We start from the raw sequence: 13,825 nt of genomic DNA on the forward strand, positions 1-13,825 counted from the left end.
ATTAACTTATTTACAATATTTACAAGAGCCTGAGCAAACCAATTATATATACACTCGTGTACTATATCAAAAGCTAAACTATACTATATATACATAAATATATATTTAATATATCTATATACATGTATGGATGGAAACCCAAACAATTATATACATTTTGAAGGATTCAATTAAATAAATGGAACAAATTATATTTGAAGCTAAAGTGTTTATTGGTTTCGAATCTTAATGAATCAGTTTTCGGGGCTAGGGGCATGCCCCATGCTGGGGCACTCAACATTTCACAGATGTCGTTTTGGGCCGAGGGCTGAGGGCGACTTCTGGGCCATAAACACACTTGACAAGGCGGCCAGAAAAATGGCGCTTAAATGGCTAAAAGTGTGGCGCGAAATGGCCGAAAGCGGGGCCAATAAACGGAAGGAAGCCATCGACCAGCGACCAGTTCAAGTGCAGGCGATTTATGAAGCCTTCGCCAATGCAGTAGCCACAAAGAATGCACTGAAAAAATTATATACATATTTTCAATAAGAGAAAACTTAAACAAAATAACTCCTTAAATAAGGTTTTAATTTCTTAATAAAAAATGTGTAAATGTTTGAACTTTATGCCTGGAAAACTCTTCTTTTTTTTGTGTGTAACAAGTATGACCTTGTTGTCGCCGCGGGCCACAAATCAAGCTAGTGTCGCCACACCATATAGACCCTGTTCCCCCCTCTTAGCCCTCATCTCTTTCAAGAAAATCTTTCCACACTTTCTCTTCACGAAAAAATAAAGAAATTTCACCCCAAAAGACTTTAATACTGATTGATTTGGAATTGAGTTTTTAAACTCAAATGGCTATTATAGTTTTCGTTAGTTATTTCTTTTCATAAAAGCCACTGACAAGCTTGAAATTGGCCATAAAAAATGGCCATAATACTTGTTCACAGGCTGGTCGTAAAATATTTTTTTACAAAAAAATCGCCACTTAGCCGCACACACATATTTTGGCTAGAAACGACAAAATGCTTAACGATCCTGCCAATCCTGGCCATCTGCATAACAATGTGAATTAATTCCAGGCATCTCCCCTTAAACGGGAGGGGATGGGGCAGCTTGATTGACAAGGGGCAGCCGGGCCAAGGGGAGGATGGCATAAAAATGTGGGACAAGTGGCAGTTTCCTGGCCTAATCAAAAATGCTTAGCATAATGATTTTATACTTTTTTTCTGGCCAAGATTTATGAACCAAGAGCGTGTGGGCCAGGAACTTAATTGCCTTTTGGCTTTTGGGGGCAATTTTGGGCCAGCTTACGAAGTTAATACAGCGACAGGATACTTTCCGGTTTTCAATTTACTTCTCGGTCGGTCCTGCCACGTTTTTCTCTCGGTTATCTTTGATTTGTCCATTGAGAGACATTTAAATGGAATTTCTGATACACACACACATCAGCAGCAGTCGCAGCAGCAGTAGCAGCAGCAGCAGCATCCTTCCTGCCCCAACGGAAACCTTCAGAGTTCCTGCCACGTCTTTGGTTTTTGTTGCAAGGACACAGTAACTGCGCACTTGCAATTCCTTTCATTTTTCCTGATTTCTTTTTTTTTTTTTCGTTTTATTTTATTATTTCCCCCCCTAGCTGCCGCATAAAATTTTCAGTGCACACCCTCTATGTGTGCTTGCAACTCCCACATGAGCGATCACTTTAATTGCAACAGCTTTTGGCTTTATTTTGATGTCCTGAACGTAAATCAGAATTTTGGATGTTCGCTGACGTGCCAGATTTTTGGCCAACGCGGCACTTTGTTTTGTCCTTGCGAGGCTAAAAGTGTCTAGGATACAAAAAAAAGGTAATATATTAAGGAAGCTTTTGTCTTTTACAGGACTTGCTGACTCTTTTCTTTTTTATTTAAGTTTTAAAACAAAAAAGATATACATATAAATAAAGGCCTAAAAATTAATAAAATTTAACATTTATAATCATCCTTACTGATTCATTCATTGGATTTAAGCTTTAAAAAGTAAAATTAATCGGTAATTTATTTGTGTATATAATTTAATTCAAGTAAAAACATTTATCCTTAAAATATGGCCATTTTTTGTCGAGTGATTTAAAAGCTTATTTTTTGGTGGCTGGCTAATCTGGCATAAGGATGGAGAATATTTTTGAAAATTTATGCAGAGCTATTCCCGCACTTGGCTGGCCTTAATAGTTGGTTCAGCTGATTGATGGCCTCCTTCCAGGATATGCCACACCCACCGCCAACCGCCCACTCCCGCCGCATGAATGATGGCGCAAAATGTCGGGGAAAACTAGCTGCTCTCCAGAGTGACGAGCGTACATATATCAAGTGCAAACAAACATGAAATTTGATTACCAAAACAAGAGAGTTGGCTTTCAGCTGGAATGCTTCCCGCGTCTATGATTAATTGGAGCTGCATATATGCAGTGCTCCACTGCATGCCCCTTTTAATCAGTTAGACCTGCCACACGCCCCATTCCACTGTCCAGGGAAAGCTAATTATGTTGTGACTGCCACTGCTGACCTTGTCGAATGGGAAATGTGCGGCTTTTCTCACAATTTTCCCTCGACTCTGATGGAGTTTGGTGACAAATGCAATAAAGACCGAAAGCGAGAAGCTTTTGTTGACGAGGGTTCGTCCTGGGAAGGATACTGTTGCCAGTTTGATTAATGACAGGCGATTGCCCGGAAAGGAGAGGGAGGACTACCGCCCAACCACCCACTGGGTCGTAAAACATCTTCAGAGAGTCATTTTAAATCAAAAGAGACGAAAAAAATAATAATCTGCAGACCAAGAATCAATCAAGGACTAGGCCAGAGGGGCTAAGAGGGGGCGTGGCCAACTGCAACTGTCATCAATGTTTACGAGCAGCCATTGAGCCAAGTCGGATGGATTCCAATGGCATAATCAAGGAGACACACAGCCTCCCATTACTTTTTGGGGGCAAGAACAGCCCCTTTGTTGTTTATAGAGAGGGGGGTGGGGGGTTCGGTCGCCTTTGTTGTTCGGCGAACAATGCGTGAAAATAAAACGAGCGATAATGAGTGCGTGCCACAGACGAGGCGCTGACCCAAAGTTTGTCACCTCATCCACCCACTAGGTCCACCCCACTCCCCCCCATTATACCCTTCATAAGCCTGGCCTACAGCAAATTGTCCAGAAACTCAAAAAGAAGGCAACAAGCCGTTGAAGCCATAAAACGCTCAGCAAACAGCAAAGAACCGAAACCAAAAACCGAGAAAAAAAAATGAACACGGCTCATAAACACTCATAAAGATGGCCCAAAAAGGCCGCCAGATGTTGCCAACGGTAATAAAATTGCGGCCATTGCGAATTTGTGACAATCAGCGATTTTAGGCCAATTGAGCTTGCCAAGAAAAGTGGCAAAAAAGAATGGTAATTCATGAGAAACTACTGCCGCCTTAAGTTCAAAAATACATTACAGAGCCATCAGAGTTAACAGTGACGTTAACATAGCGGTTACATAGCTAGGGCTGCCAGATCGTTTGAACAGTTTTATACTGCCGCGGATATTTTCAAAATATACTTAGTTTGTATTACAAACTTTGTGCGTAAATTAATTGGGAGAATAAAGTACCATAATTTTTTTAAATGAAAAGCATCCAAATGAAATCCAACTTTTGTTTAGAAAAAAATGTTAATGTCAAGCTCCGGAAATACGAGTGTCGGGAATCACATTTCAGATAAACATTATGAAATGGATAAAAAAAAAACAATAATTTTCCACTAAAAGAAACCATAAGACTACATGTTACAATAACGTAATATTTTCATAATTTAATAAAAAAAATTGGGAGGACAGCTGAGAGTGTTTGGTAAATGCAATGCATATTTTGCGGAACACTACATGAAGTCATCCGATTCGTTGCCCGCATCATAGTTAGTACGCATATTCTCCGTCTTCTGCAAGGAGGCATAGCTACGCAATTCCGCCTCCAGGGCGCGCTGCTTGGCCGCCTCCTTCTCCTGCTCACGACGCTCCCTCTGGATCTTCTTCTGGTCCTGGCGCTCGGCGGCGTCGCGTTCCTCACGCTGCGCCCTAAGGTCCGGGTGCTCCTCCTCTGTCTTGGTCCTGTTCAGACGGTTTACAATCTCGTTGACACGCTTTTCAAGGCGAATGCGGCGCACCGCTTTTTCGTCGTGATAGGCCACCTGGCCGGGCTCCATGCCAGGCGTCTTCTTGAGATTCTCCCACATGGTGTACACGATCTCCAAATTGTTTACCTTGTTGCCCTGAATGCTGTTGGCCTTACAGAGCTGGGCGGCGTCCACTAGCACATCGGAGGGAATGTCTTCAATGGTCTGTCCCTTGCGGAGGCGAAGGTAAACGTGAGCCGAAGACAGATCATGGACATGGAACCACACATCCTCCGGCCAACCCCAGCGAATGAGCTCCTCGTTCTCGTACTTATCACGGCCCATGTAGAGGGTAGCCGCCGGCTGGACAACGTTGCTCTTGAAGTAGAACACCATTTCGTAGAAATTAAATTAAAGTAATAATCAAGTAATTCAAGAAACAATGAAGCTAATGAAAAGCAATGCCTCCGCTTGTGTGTTCTCGTTTTTAGGGATGGGAGAGCTTTCCAGCTGATAGCTATCGATAAATACCCGGCAACAAAAAATACCACTCAATATACCAAAACGATTAAACTGTATTTGATTGTTCGATTTTAACTTTATTTGAATTTTTAAATTATATTTAAGCTTTTTCGGAAATTTTAATATTTTTTCATGTTTTTGCCTAGCCATTTTTGTTTCTTTATTTCCATTTGAAAGCTTTTATGAAACAATAATGTTTCTGAGGGATTTCTTTTTATATACAATTTATAACTCTATACAATTTTTAATAATTTATATTTAAAGCAAAGCTGTCAAGCAGTATTCGCCAATTCATTACTCTATTTATAACTCTACTAGTCTGAATAATTTATACTTAAAGCCAAGCTGCTAAACAGTATTCACAAACCTATTATTCACAAACGTATTCAAATAAATTCACGATGATTTAAAAATGTTAGTAGGTAAATAAATCATGAAACCTGATAACTAACAAGGTCTTTTCTGCAAAAATTCCTAAAAAACAACAAAAAATGGTTTAACTTTGAAGTGAGGCAGATTGTTTTCAACAAAAACGTCTTGTTGCCACGCCGGCAGTGCGGCTTTTTCGACTGACGTCGTCCGAGACACTTCAGATAACCAGTTTTTGAACAGTTTACAGTGAAAATTGCTAAAATATGCTTTCAAAGATGCCTCAAGTTTTTGCCCTCAACACATACATTTTAATATATTAAAAAATATTCTATTTGTGCGGCACTTCAGGTAAAATAAATAAATAAAAACCCCGTACGAGCTTAAAGAACATTTTGAATATTTATTGAGTCTTGTGGAGCATGTATCTTCCTTGCAATTATTTTTATTGATGTCTAGTAAATATTATTCCTTGTGAAATTTTACTCACACCTTGGTGTTATCGGTCAAAACACCTTCCCAAAACAAAACACGAAAAATAAATAAATATATTCGAGTAGACGGGTCTATCTGATATGGACTGTATTTATTTTCCTTTATTTTTTTTTTTTTTTGCTGTTTTTTTTTTTAGGGGGCAGACAATCTCACGTTTTGGTTCTTACTATTTTATCAGCTGTTCGACAAGGCATTTACATATAGACATACGATCCGGTATATATAGGTATATAGTCCGAAATGGAAGCCTTCGAAAGGTTATTTCTTTTGATTGTGGGTGCGACACTCGGCTCTAATTGATTTAAAATTGTTCAATTTCAGAGAACAAGCCGGGGGATTGTGATTGATTACTGTGGGCTGGGTGATAGGGGAAAGTACCCCCAATAAATTCGTAGGGGATCTCCTCGGGACGTGAAACGGAAACCTGATTTTGGCCCAAAGGCCTGCCAGCAACAGCGATACATACATAAATCACATGGAATGTAAACCGAAACCACAGACAAAAATCAAATTTTAATTCAAATTATCTGCCGTTCATAAATTACTCATCGTTACGTCTGGCTTTGTTTTTTGGCTCTGCCCTTCCTCTTTTTTTTTTTTTAACTAAAAACTCTGGGCAAATTTTGTTTAAACATTAAGCCATAAATATTTAGAATCTGCCAAATTGGCCTGCAATCATAATTTAAATATTTGAAGGGGAAACAAAATTGTCAACCGAATTGAACCGAAGCCATTAGCCATTATCGTGATTACAGAGTGTTGTGGTCGTAAAACCCAAAAAAAAAATAACTGAAAAGGCAATAATAATAAAGTCAGCAACCACAATTTGTGGCTCGGATTTCGCTAATTAAAGTAGCACAAAGCTATACGATTCCCGATTCCCGATTCGATCCGATCCGAGTGCTTTATAGATAAAAATGTGGTGTCGTTTGGGTCCAAAATGCCAAAACAAAGCGTCGGTATTAAAATTCCGCAAAATATTGCCGCGGTGGCGCATAATTTATGCACCTCTTCCGTAGTACAAGTGGCGAAAGAGACGGCCATATTGGCAAGTGAAAGAGAGAGGGTACAATACGAGTACAATGATAAGCCCACTTGGACCCCCCCCTTTTCGTTGTTTTGGCTTCTGGCTTTTGGCCAACTGCAGCCGCAAGTTTCTCACCAAAAAAAAAAAAGAAAATTTCATTAACGAAACATTCTTGTTTACCTTTGCCGATTACCCTTTCGAAAATATAACAAAGTCCACTTGTTTTTTCAAGTGTTTTGTTTTATTTTTATTAGCCCCTGACATTAGAACCAGGAATAGACAAAGATAAAACTTTTTCCCATTAATCGGTCTAATAAATAGAACCTGAGTGGGTAATTATAAAGAGATTAGTAAAGTCATAAATAAACAAATTAGTTTGTTTACGCATCTTGGCTTGGGGATTCCTAAAAATAAGGGTATGCAAATATTATAATGTTAGAATAGTATTATTTATACTTTTTTCTATATATTCTTGGGATATATTCGCTACAACACTTTCTAGTCCATCCTCTCTGATTCCTAGGCCAATGTCAAGTTCGTTGCCAATGTCGTTCGATTAAGGGGGGTGGGCAGTGGTGGCGGGTTACACCAAGAAAAATACTAGATGCTTGTTTTAAATAATAATTAAATAAATAAAAATAAATTTCTTTATATATTCTTTGTCTAAAATTAATATATTTGAATACCATTCTATTTTTAAAGTAAACCCCCCGATTAAATAATTTAATTTTTTGCCCTGTTCTTTCCACTATCAGCTTGGGACTAAAAGGAGGGATGACCCCAGCACCTCCGGGGTGTTGGCGGCTCGATTAGACGGGCTAATTGCGTTTAAACGCCCCACTGACAGCGCACGCATGCGACGGACGCCCCACTACGATGGCGGTGTCGGTGGCGTATACGTAATCGCCACTACGAGAATACCAATCAAATCGCTCATACGCCCCGTGCTCCCAATAACCATAATTATTAATTTTTGCAAAATTATGGTCTTGGCCCAGAGCAAAGCTAGCAGCAGCAACAAAGAAACAGTAACAGTAACAGAAAAAAAAAAGAGTAACAAAAAAGGCTAAAAAGAGCAAAGCTAAAGCAAGAGCATCGTTCTCAGTTTCGGTTTTCAGTTGCTCGAGGAGCGCTGACCCAAACGGACGCGCCAACCGGTTAATAAATAATTATAATAATATTACATTCAGAAAATAGTATTATTAACAAGACGGGTAAGGGGGAAAAATCAGCTGTTTTGAGGACAACAAAAAACAGGTGACTACCAAATGGAACTGAACTGAACAGAGCAGAAAGCCCAAAACACAAAACTGTCGGGCGGCTGTCATAATCGATTTGCGATTCGCGATTTCCCACCGCCGAATCAATAGCACGCCGCTGGCAAATGAGCAGCACTCGAGCCACGACTGATAACTGAAGGCCAAAAGCCAAAAGCCGTGCGTGGGGTAGCCCGGCCAGAAGTGGCTGAACGGCTCCATCCAGACCCCAGTCCCTAGGTAACTCTGGAGATCCGGGAGAGTCAGCCACTCATACGGACATGATTGTCGGGCAGTCACAGTCGTAGTCGTAGTCGCAGTCGTAGTCACAATCGTCATCAAGAGTCACTTGTGAAATTGATACTGGAGCCCCAGCCCTTGATTGAAATGCGCGGAAGTTTCCACTTGTTAAGCAGAACAGCACTAGACAGCAGCCAAGGCACAAGCAGAGGCAGCAACATTTTTTGGCTCAAAAGCTATCGGCCAAGTCGACGACATAGCCACTATAGCTAATTGTGAGCCATTAATTGATTGGCGGCGTTCGTGAGAACAGCTAAAGAAGAAAATTCACGCCCCCCCCCCATCCAAATTGGTGCACAAAAATTATATCCCAAAACGAAAACAAAACAATGACGGAAAAAACGGAACAACAGGAGCAGCACCTGGTGCCACCCTACAAGCCCACCACAGTCGTCATCAAGGACATGGACAAGACCAAGGAGTCACAGAAGTCCCAGAAGAAGCCCAAGCCACTGGGGGAAAGCCGCTCGGCCGTTCTCCGTCAGGAGCTCATGGTCTTTCTGGGCAACTGCGGTGTCCTGGGCTCTGGAATGGTGGTCAGCATGCCGGCAGTAACTCTCAACCAGCTGCACGACGAAACTCAGCCCTTTTGGCTCAACAAGGACGAGTCCAGTTGGTTTGGTAAGTAAAAGGACACTTAAGCTCTTGAAAAGTTTTTTTTTTTTCATAAAATTAAGAGTATTTTTTTCTGTGAAAAGTGATCTTAAAAATATCCTGCCTAGAAGCCTTAATTAAATCAAACCTGGTTCTTCCCATCCCAAACCCAACCAAAAAGAAGTATCCTTTATAGCCAAGAACCTATAGGTTTTGTTTAAAAGACGACGATGTAGTCTTGAAAATATCCTTTCTAAAACTGTAAATAAGTGAACGGATCCTGTACCTCTCTGGCCAAATCCAAAAAGAATAAATCCTTAAAAATAGAAGAGAATCCAAAACCTAACCTTGACTTTCTCCACTTCCAGCCTCCATCAATAATATGGCGTGTCCTTTGGGTGGTCTGATGGTCAGCTACTTCATGGATCGCATCGGCCGCAAACACACCATCCTGCTAACCAACTTGATAGGACTCCTGGGCTGGATCCTGCTCGCCACCAGTTTCATGCACTCGAATCGGGATCTCATCTATGCCCAAATGCTGGCGGGACGAGCTCTGGGCGGGATTATGATCGGAATGTTCGTGTCCCCCGTGGGAGTCTATTCGGCGGAGATCAGCTTACCGAAGATACGAGGTCGCCTGATCCTGGGCACCTCGCTGGGCCTGGCCGGTGGGATCCTGTTGATGTACTGCCTGGGTTACTTCATACGGCACAACATAGTCCTGATCTTTAGCATTAGTTGTTGCTACCAACTGATGGCCACTTTGCTGGTCTTTCCGATGCCGGAGTCCCCCAGCTGGCTGCTCATCAAAAACAAAGAGGATCGGGCCAGGAAGTCGTTGCGATACTTCCGTGGATTGCCCAAAAATGGTGAGTTACGAATACTATTATTTAATCAACTTTTCCATAGATTGGATTGTATTGTTTTACTCCGAAAAGTAGTAGTAGTCTGGCCTTCGTTTTTTTATCAATTATAAAAAATTGATAAAGTTATTATCTGATTGTGTTATAGTTTTTATTGGAGATACCCCGTTAATCACTTTATTACTGGCTTTACAAACAAAATTAAATATTTATAAAATATTGATTGGAATTCCCCCTCCCCCTTTCTCTTCCCCCTGCCAGATGCCGACTATGTTCCGGAATTCGAGGCGGAACTCTCCCATATGCGCGAGGTGGCGGCCATGAGCAGGACCACGGCGGCCAGTGAGTCCTTGGGCCAGATGATCCACCGACCGGAGGTGTACAAGCCCGTCCTGATGATGACCACCTTCTTCGGCTTCCAGCAGATGTGCGGCGTGGTGGTGATCATCGTCTATGCCGTCCAGATCGCCCAGCAGGCTGGCGTCACCATCGATCCTGTCCTGGTGGCCGTGATGCTGGGCGTCGCCAGGATCATCACAACGTTGTTCATGAGCAAGGTGTTCGAGCAGTGGGGCCGAAAGCCGTCCGGAATCTTCTCTGCCTCGGGAATGGGAATCTGCATGTTGCTCCTGGCATGCGGAGGATGGTTCCCGGAGTCGGTGGGCACGTGGCATTGGGTGCCCGTGGCCTGCATCGTGGCCCATATCGTCTTCTCCACCATGGGCATGCTGACGCTGCCCTTCTTGATGATCTCCGAGGTGTTCCCGCAGCGGGCGAGGGGCAGTGCCTCCGGCATTGCCGTCTTCTTCGGCATGATCCTGGCCTTCGTCATGCTCAAGATCTATCCCAATATGCAGGCCGCCCTGGGCACCTCCAACCTGTTTGCCTTCTATGCGTTCGTGTCCTTCATGGCGGCGGCCTTCATAGGCACCTTCGTCCCAGAGACGAGGGGCAGGACCCTGGAGGAGCTCGAGGAGCGCTGGCAGACGGGCAAGTTCTCACGCCGGCTGACTGTGGCCAACAACCTGAAGGACGTGGAGCTGCACGAGGTCTTCCTGAAGAAATAGGGACGAAGGATCAAGGATCGGGTCGGTTTATTCAATCTGTGATGTGTTAAGTACTTAGCCTTGGCAGCCTTTGGAAAAGAAATTATAAATAAAAACTAATCGTTTTGGCGGAACTATGAATTCGAAAGCCAAAAACGAAGCAACTACAGTGGATATTGTTGAGTATATCGGCGAATATCGGCATCCAACATTATTTTTTTTTATACCTTTACTTTAAATTTTAAGATATTGTAATGAACACTTGTATACACCTGCTATTTGCAAAAATAAAAGACAAAAAAAATGAAAAATGTTCACAAAACAAAGTCATTAAAAAAATTTTGTTTAAATTGAAGGTCAAAGAACGGAAATGGAATGAAATGGCATCGTAGCTTTCAATTAATAATGACGATCACTCAGCATTAATTTTTTCTTTATTTACTTTACGATTTTTGCAAATTAAAGCATTTGTAATAGATAATGACGAGATTTTAATGGTTTTGTCAGGAAAAATCCGGTATTGATAGATGATAGGCAATTCTCTGGAAATTCATAAAGGGGTTTTTTTTTTTTAAAACTAAAAACTAATCAAATTAAAGAGACAAGATTACAAACTTACGGTGAAATGTTAGGTATTTTAAATTAGTTCAAAGTTATATAAAAACTTTATGTCAGAGAGCCCTTAACTGCACTTCGTAATAGGCCTCCAAGCACGTGCTCAATCTTTGCCAGAGTCGGGCCCACTTTCCTACCCACTATGGAGAGCCCAACCCTCAAGAAATCAAAGATTTATATAGTACATATATGTAGGTATATACCTATTCGACCTTCAAGTGGCCCGAGTGGGAATCCAAACAATGACTGGGCGCCAAAATTATCGATCCAGCTGATAGTAAAACTACTTATACTACGATTATTCCCTGATAGACCAGATTCTTGGGGTGTTGCGTTCGTGACGCGATGACATGGATCATGGATCATGGATCATGGTTGGCGATTTGCGGATCACGAGTCGAAGGATCGAGAGCGGCGCTATGTTCACCAAACATTGACGCTCTTATCGCCAAGAATTGCGTGCTCTGACGTAATTCCGGAACACTAATTGACAGTGCCCGGGAAAGCGTGTCACAGAATCAATATCATTTTGCAGCGATCGGAAAACAACAACAACAACAACTGCCAATCCAAGGGGAGTGTCAGTCGAGCGCTTTGTTTACCACTCGATATGATATCAACAAACGCGATTATATATAGGGAATATACTATATACTCCAATATCAGTCAACACTTGTAATTTCGGGAAATGTAGAAATTACACTGATTTGCGGGCACTCGAGTGAATGCCCTCTGTGATATACAGGTGATATAATAACCACAGGTGAGGCATTCTCAGCTCGCGAACTTCAAAGTTATTATTACATCAACTTAAAACCAGTTCAAGTGCGCAAATGATAAAGTTATTTTTGTTTGGATGATTAGCGAACAAATGCTAAAGTCTTTAATGTGTAAAAAAAACTAATAAGAATAATTTACGCATTGTTATTTGAATAAATAAATCTAAAACAACCAAGAGTTTTAAAAAACCCGCCAAGCATCAGTGTTGGAAAACGGCAGTGCTGCCACTCACTGTTATAGGTTCCATCTCTAATATATTTGAATTCAAAAATCCTGATCGTTTCCGCTTGTTGAATTTTAAATGTTTTCGTTTATTTGTTCTTTTTGTAATGTGACATCTTAAGTACAACAATTAGCTGCTATTTTTTGTTTGTTCTTTAATATATATTCATGTATATATGTGTTTTTGTATAAACGAATTAAAATTCAATTTTTCATAGTTTTTTTTTTTTTGTTTTTAGAGTGTAGTTTACGGACTACGAACATTTTACGAGTCTGTCCTGTTTTCTGTTTATGTGTGTGTCGTTTATGCGGGTTTTCACTGTACCATTACGTTATACATATTATTAAGTGTAGTTATTATTTCAAAAAAAAAATTTCCTCTTCGGGGACTTAATAGTTATAATTGTTTTTGCATCGTTTCGAGTATATTCCCTTTGTTTTTTTTGTTCATTGTTGCTTTCTATTTAAACTGCTATTTTGTTATTGGTTCCACTAAATTTGTTCTATATGTATATATATATATATATTTGTAATGTGTTTATGAATGTATATTGCTTTTAGGTAATGCATTTATCGTTTATCTGTAGGCATGACGTTAGTATTCTTACTTGATCTCTGGTTTTAATATTGTTTTAATTCTCGTTTTTAAATATTGTTTTAAATCTGTTCTACGGTCGTCTTTTGGTTTTATTGGTGTTCGGTTTTTTTTATTAAAAAATCTTTCATAGGCAGTTCACGTTTCACATACAATCAATCTTTTTCCGTCCGATCGAGTGTTAACCTTACTATGCAAAAAAAAATACGTTTCTGTCGAATCTATATAATCCGCTCCTTGTAGTTTATATTCTCGTATATATATATATATATATTAATCTCTATATTTTAATTTATTGAATTGTATATAATTTTTCGGTGTTTTTTTTAGATGAAAGATGAGCGCTAGAAGAGGGGGTTTATAGCAGAGATGATCGAGAAATTGAAACCACGAAATAATACCAAAAATGTTCACAGGATAAGCGACGATTCTATATAATATAATCCATCGTCTGAACTTTTCGAATAAACTTCTCTACCTGGAGAAAATATTTTCTATATAAGCACTGATCTTTCTTGAGGTTTCATTCAAGTCATTTGGTTTTTTTTTTTTTTTTTCTTAACTTTTATGTATATGTTTATATAAAAAACGCTTTCTCTTAGACTAGGAAAAAAAATTGTATGCATATTTTCTGGTATTTTGGTTTTACACTTTTTTTGTTTGTTCTTATAAAAAAGATCTTTGTTACCGTCTAGACACAATTACGTTGATATAAAAAAATGTATAATGTATATTTCCGTTATTTATTGAACAACATTTAAAATGTATTTGCGATTAGGTTTTCCGTGAGGTTTTTCATGTTCTACAATATTTAGTTATTAAAAATACCAAAAAAATTATCTTGATTTATTTAGACTTTTCTCTTTACTTTATATTTTATGCTCTCGTTTAACAAAATTAGCTTGGCTGCTTATGAGTTAAAGAAAAAAAAAAACAATCAGAAAAAAATACTTTTTGACAATCTACTTTGATGCTAAAAAAAAATATTATTATTTTGATGATTTCCTTTTGTCACATGCTCAAAAAAAGGTCACAAAAAT

General features: G+C 39.9%; 2 protein-coding genes across 2 annotated transcripts; one reads left to right on the plus strand and one right to left on the minus strand.

Moving 5' to 3' along the window:
- Positions 1-3,772: 3,772 nt before the first annotated feature.
- Positions 3,773-4,599, minus strand: LOC108129001 (coiled-coil domain-containing protein 25). Its single transcript, XM_017246904.3, has one exon. It carries the CDS (start codon positions 4,492-4,494, stop codon positions 3,865-3,867), a length of 630 nt encoding a protein of 209 aa, XP_017102393.1. The 5' UTR covers positions 4,495-4,599; the 3' UTR covers positions 3,773-3,864.
- Positions 4,600-7,627: 3,028 nt separating this feature from the next.
- LOC108129007 (facilitated trehalose transporter Tret1) lies at positions 7,628-10,884 on the plus strand. The gene is made up of 3 exons (XM_017246907.3): positions 7,628-8,688; positions 9,030-9,533; positions 9,789-10,884. The coding sequence occupies exons 1-3, from the start codon at positions 8,397-8,399 to the stop codon at positions 10,592-10,594; spliced, it is 1,602 nt and encodes a 533-aa protein (XP_017102396.2). The 5' UTR covers positions 7,628-8,396; the 3' UTR covers positions 10,595-10,884.
- Positions 10,885-13,825: the final 2,941 nt, after the last annotated feature.

Source organism: Drosophila bipectinata, chromosome XL (genome assembly GCF_030179905.1).
Source record: "Drosophila bipectinata strain 14024-0381.07 chromosome XL, DbipHiC1v2, whole genome shotgun sequence".
In the NCBI taxonomy this organism is placed as follows: Eukaryota; Metazoa; Arthropoda; class Insecta; order Diptera; family Drosophilidae; genus Drosophila; species Drosophila bipectinata.

Coding starts and splice junctions, on each gene's coding strand:
- LOC108129007 (XM_017246907.3), top strand. CDS start 8,397: ATGACGGAAAAAACGGAACAACAGGAGCAGCACCTGGTGCCACCCTAC. Junction 8,689..9,029: donor GGACGAGTCCAGTTGGTTTG/GTAAGTAAAAGG, acceptor CTCCACTTCCAG/CCTCCATCAATAATATGGCG. Junction 9,534..9,788: donor CCGTGGATTGCCCAAAAATG/GTGAGTTACGAA, acceptor TCCCCCTGCCAG/ATGCCGACTATGTTCCGGAA.
- LOC108129001 (XM_017246904.3), bottom strand. CDS start 4,494: ATGGTGTTCTACTTCAAGAGCAACGTTGTCCAGCCGGCGGCTACCCTC.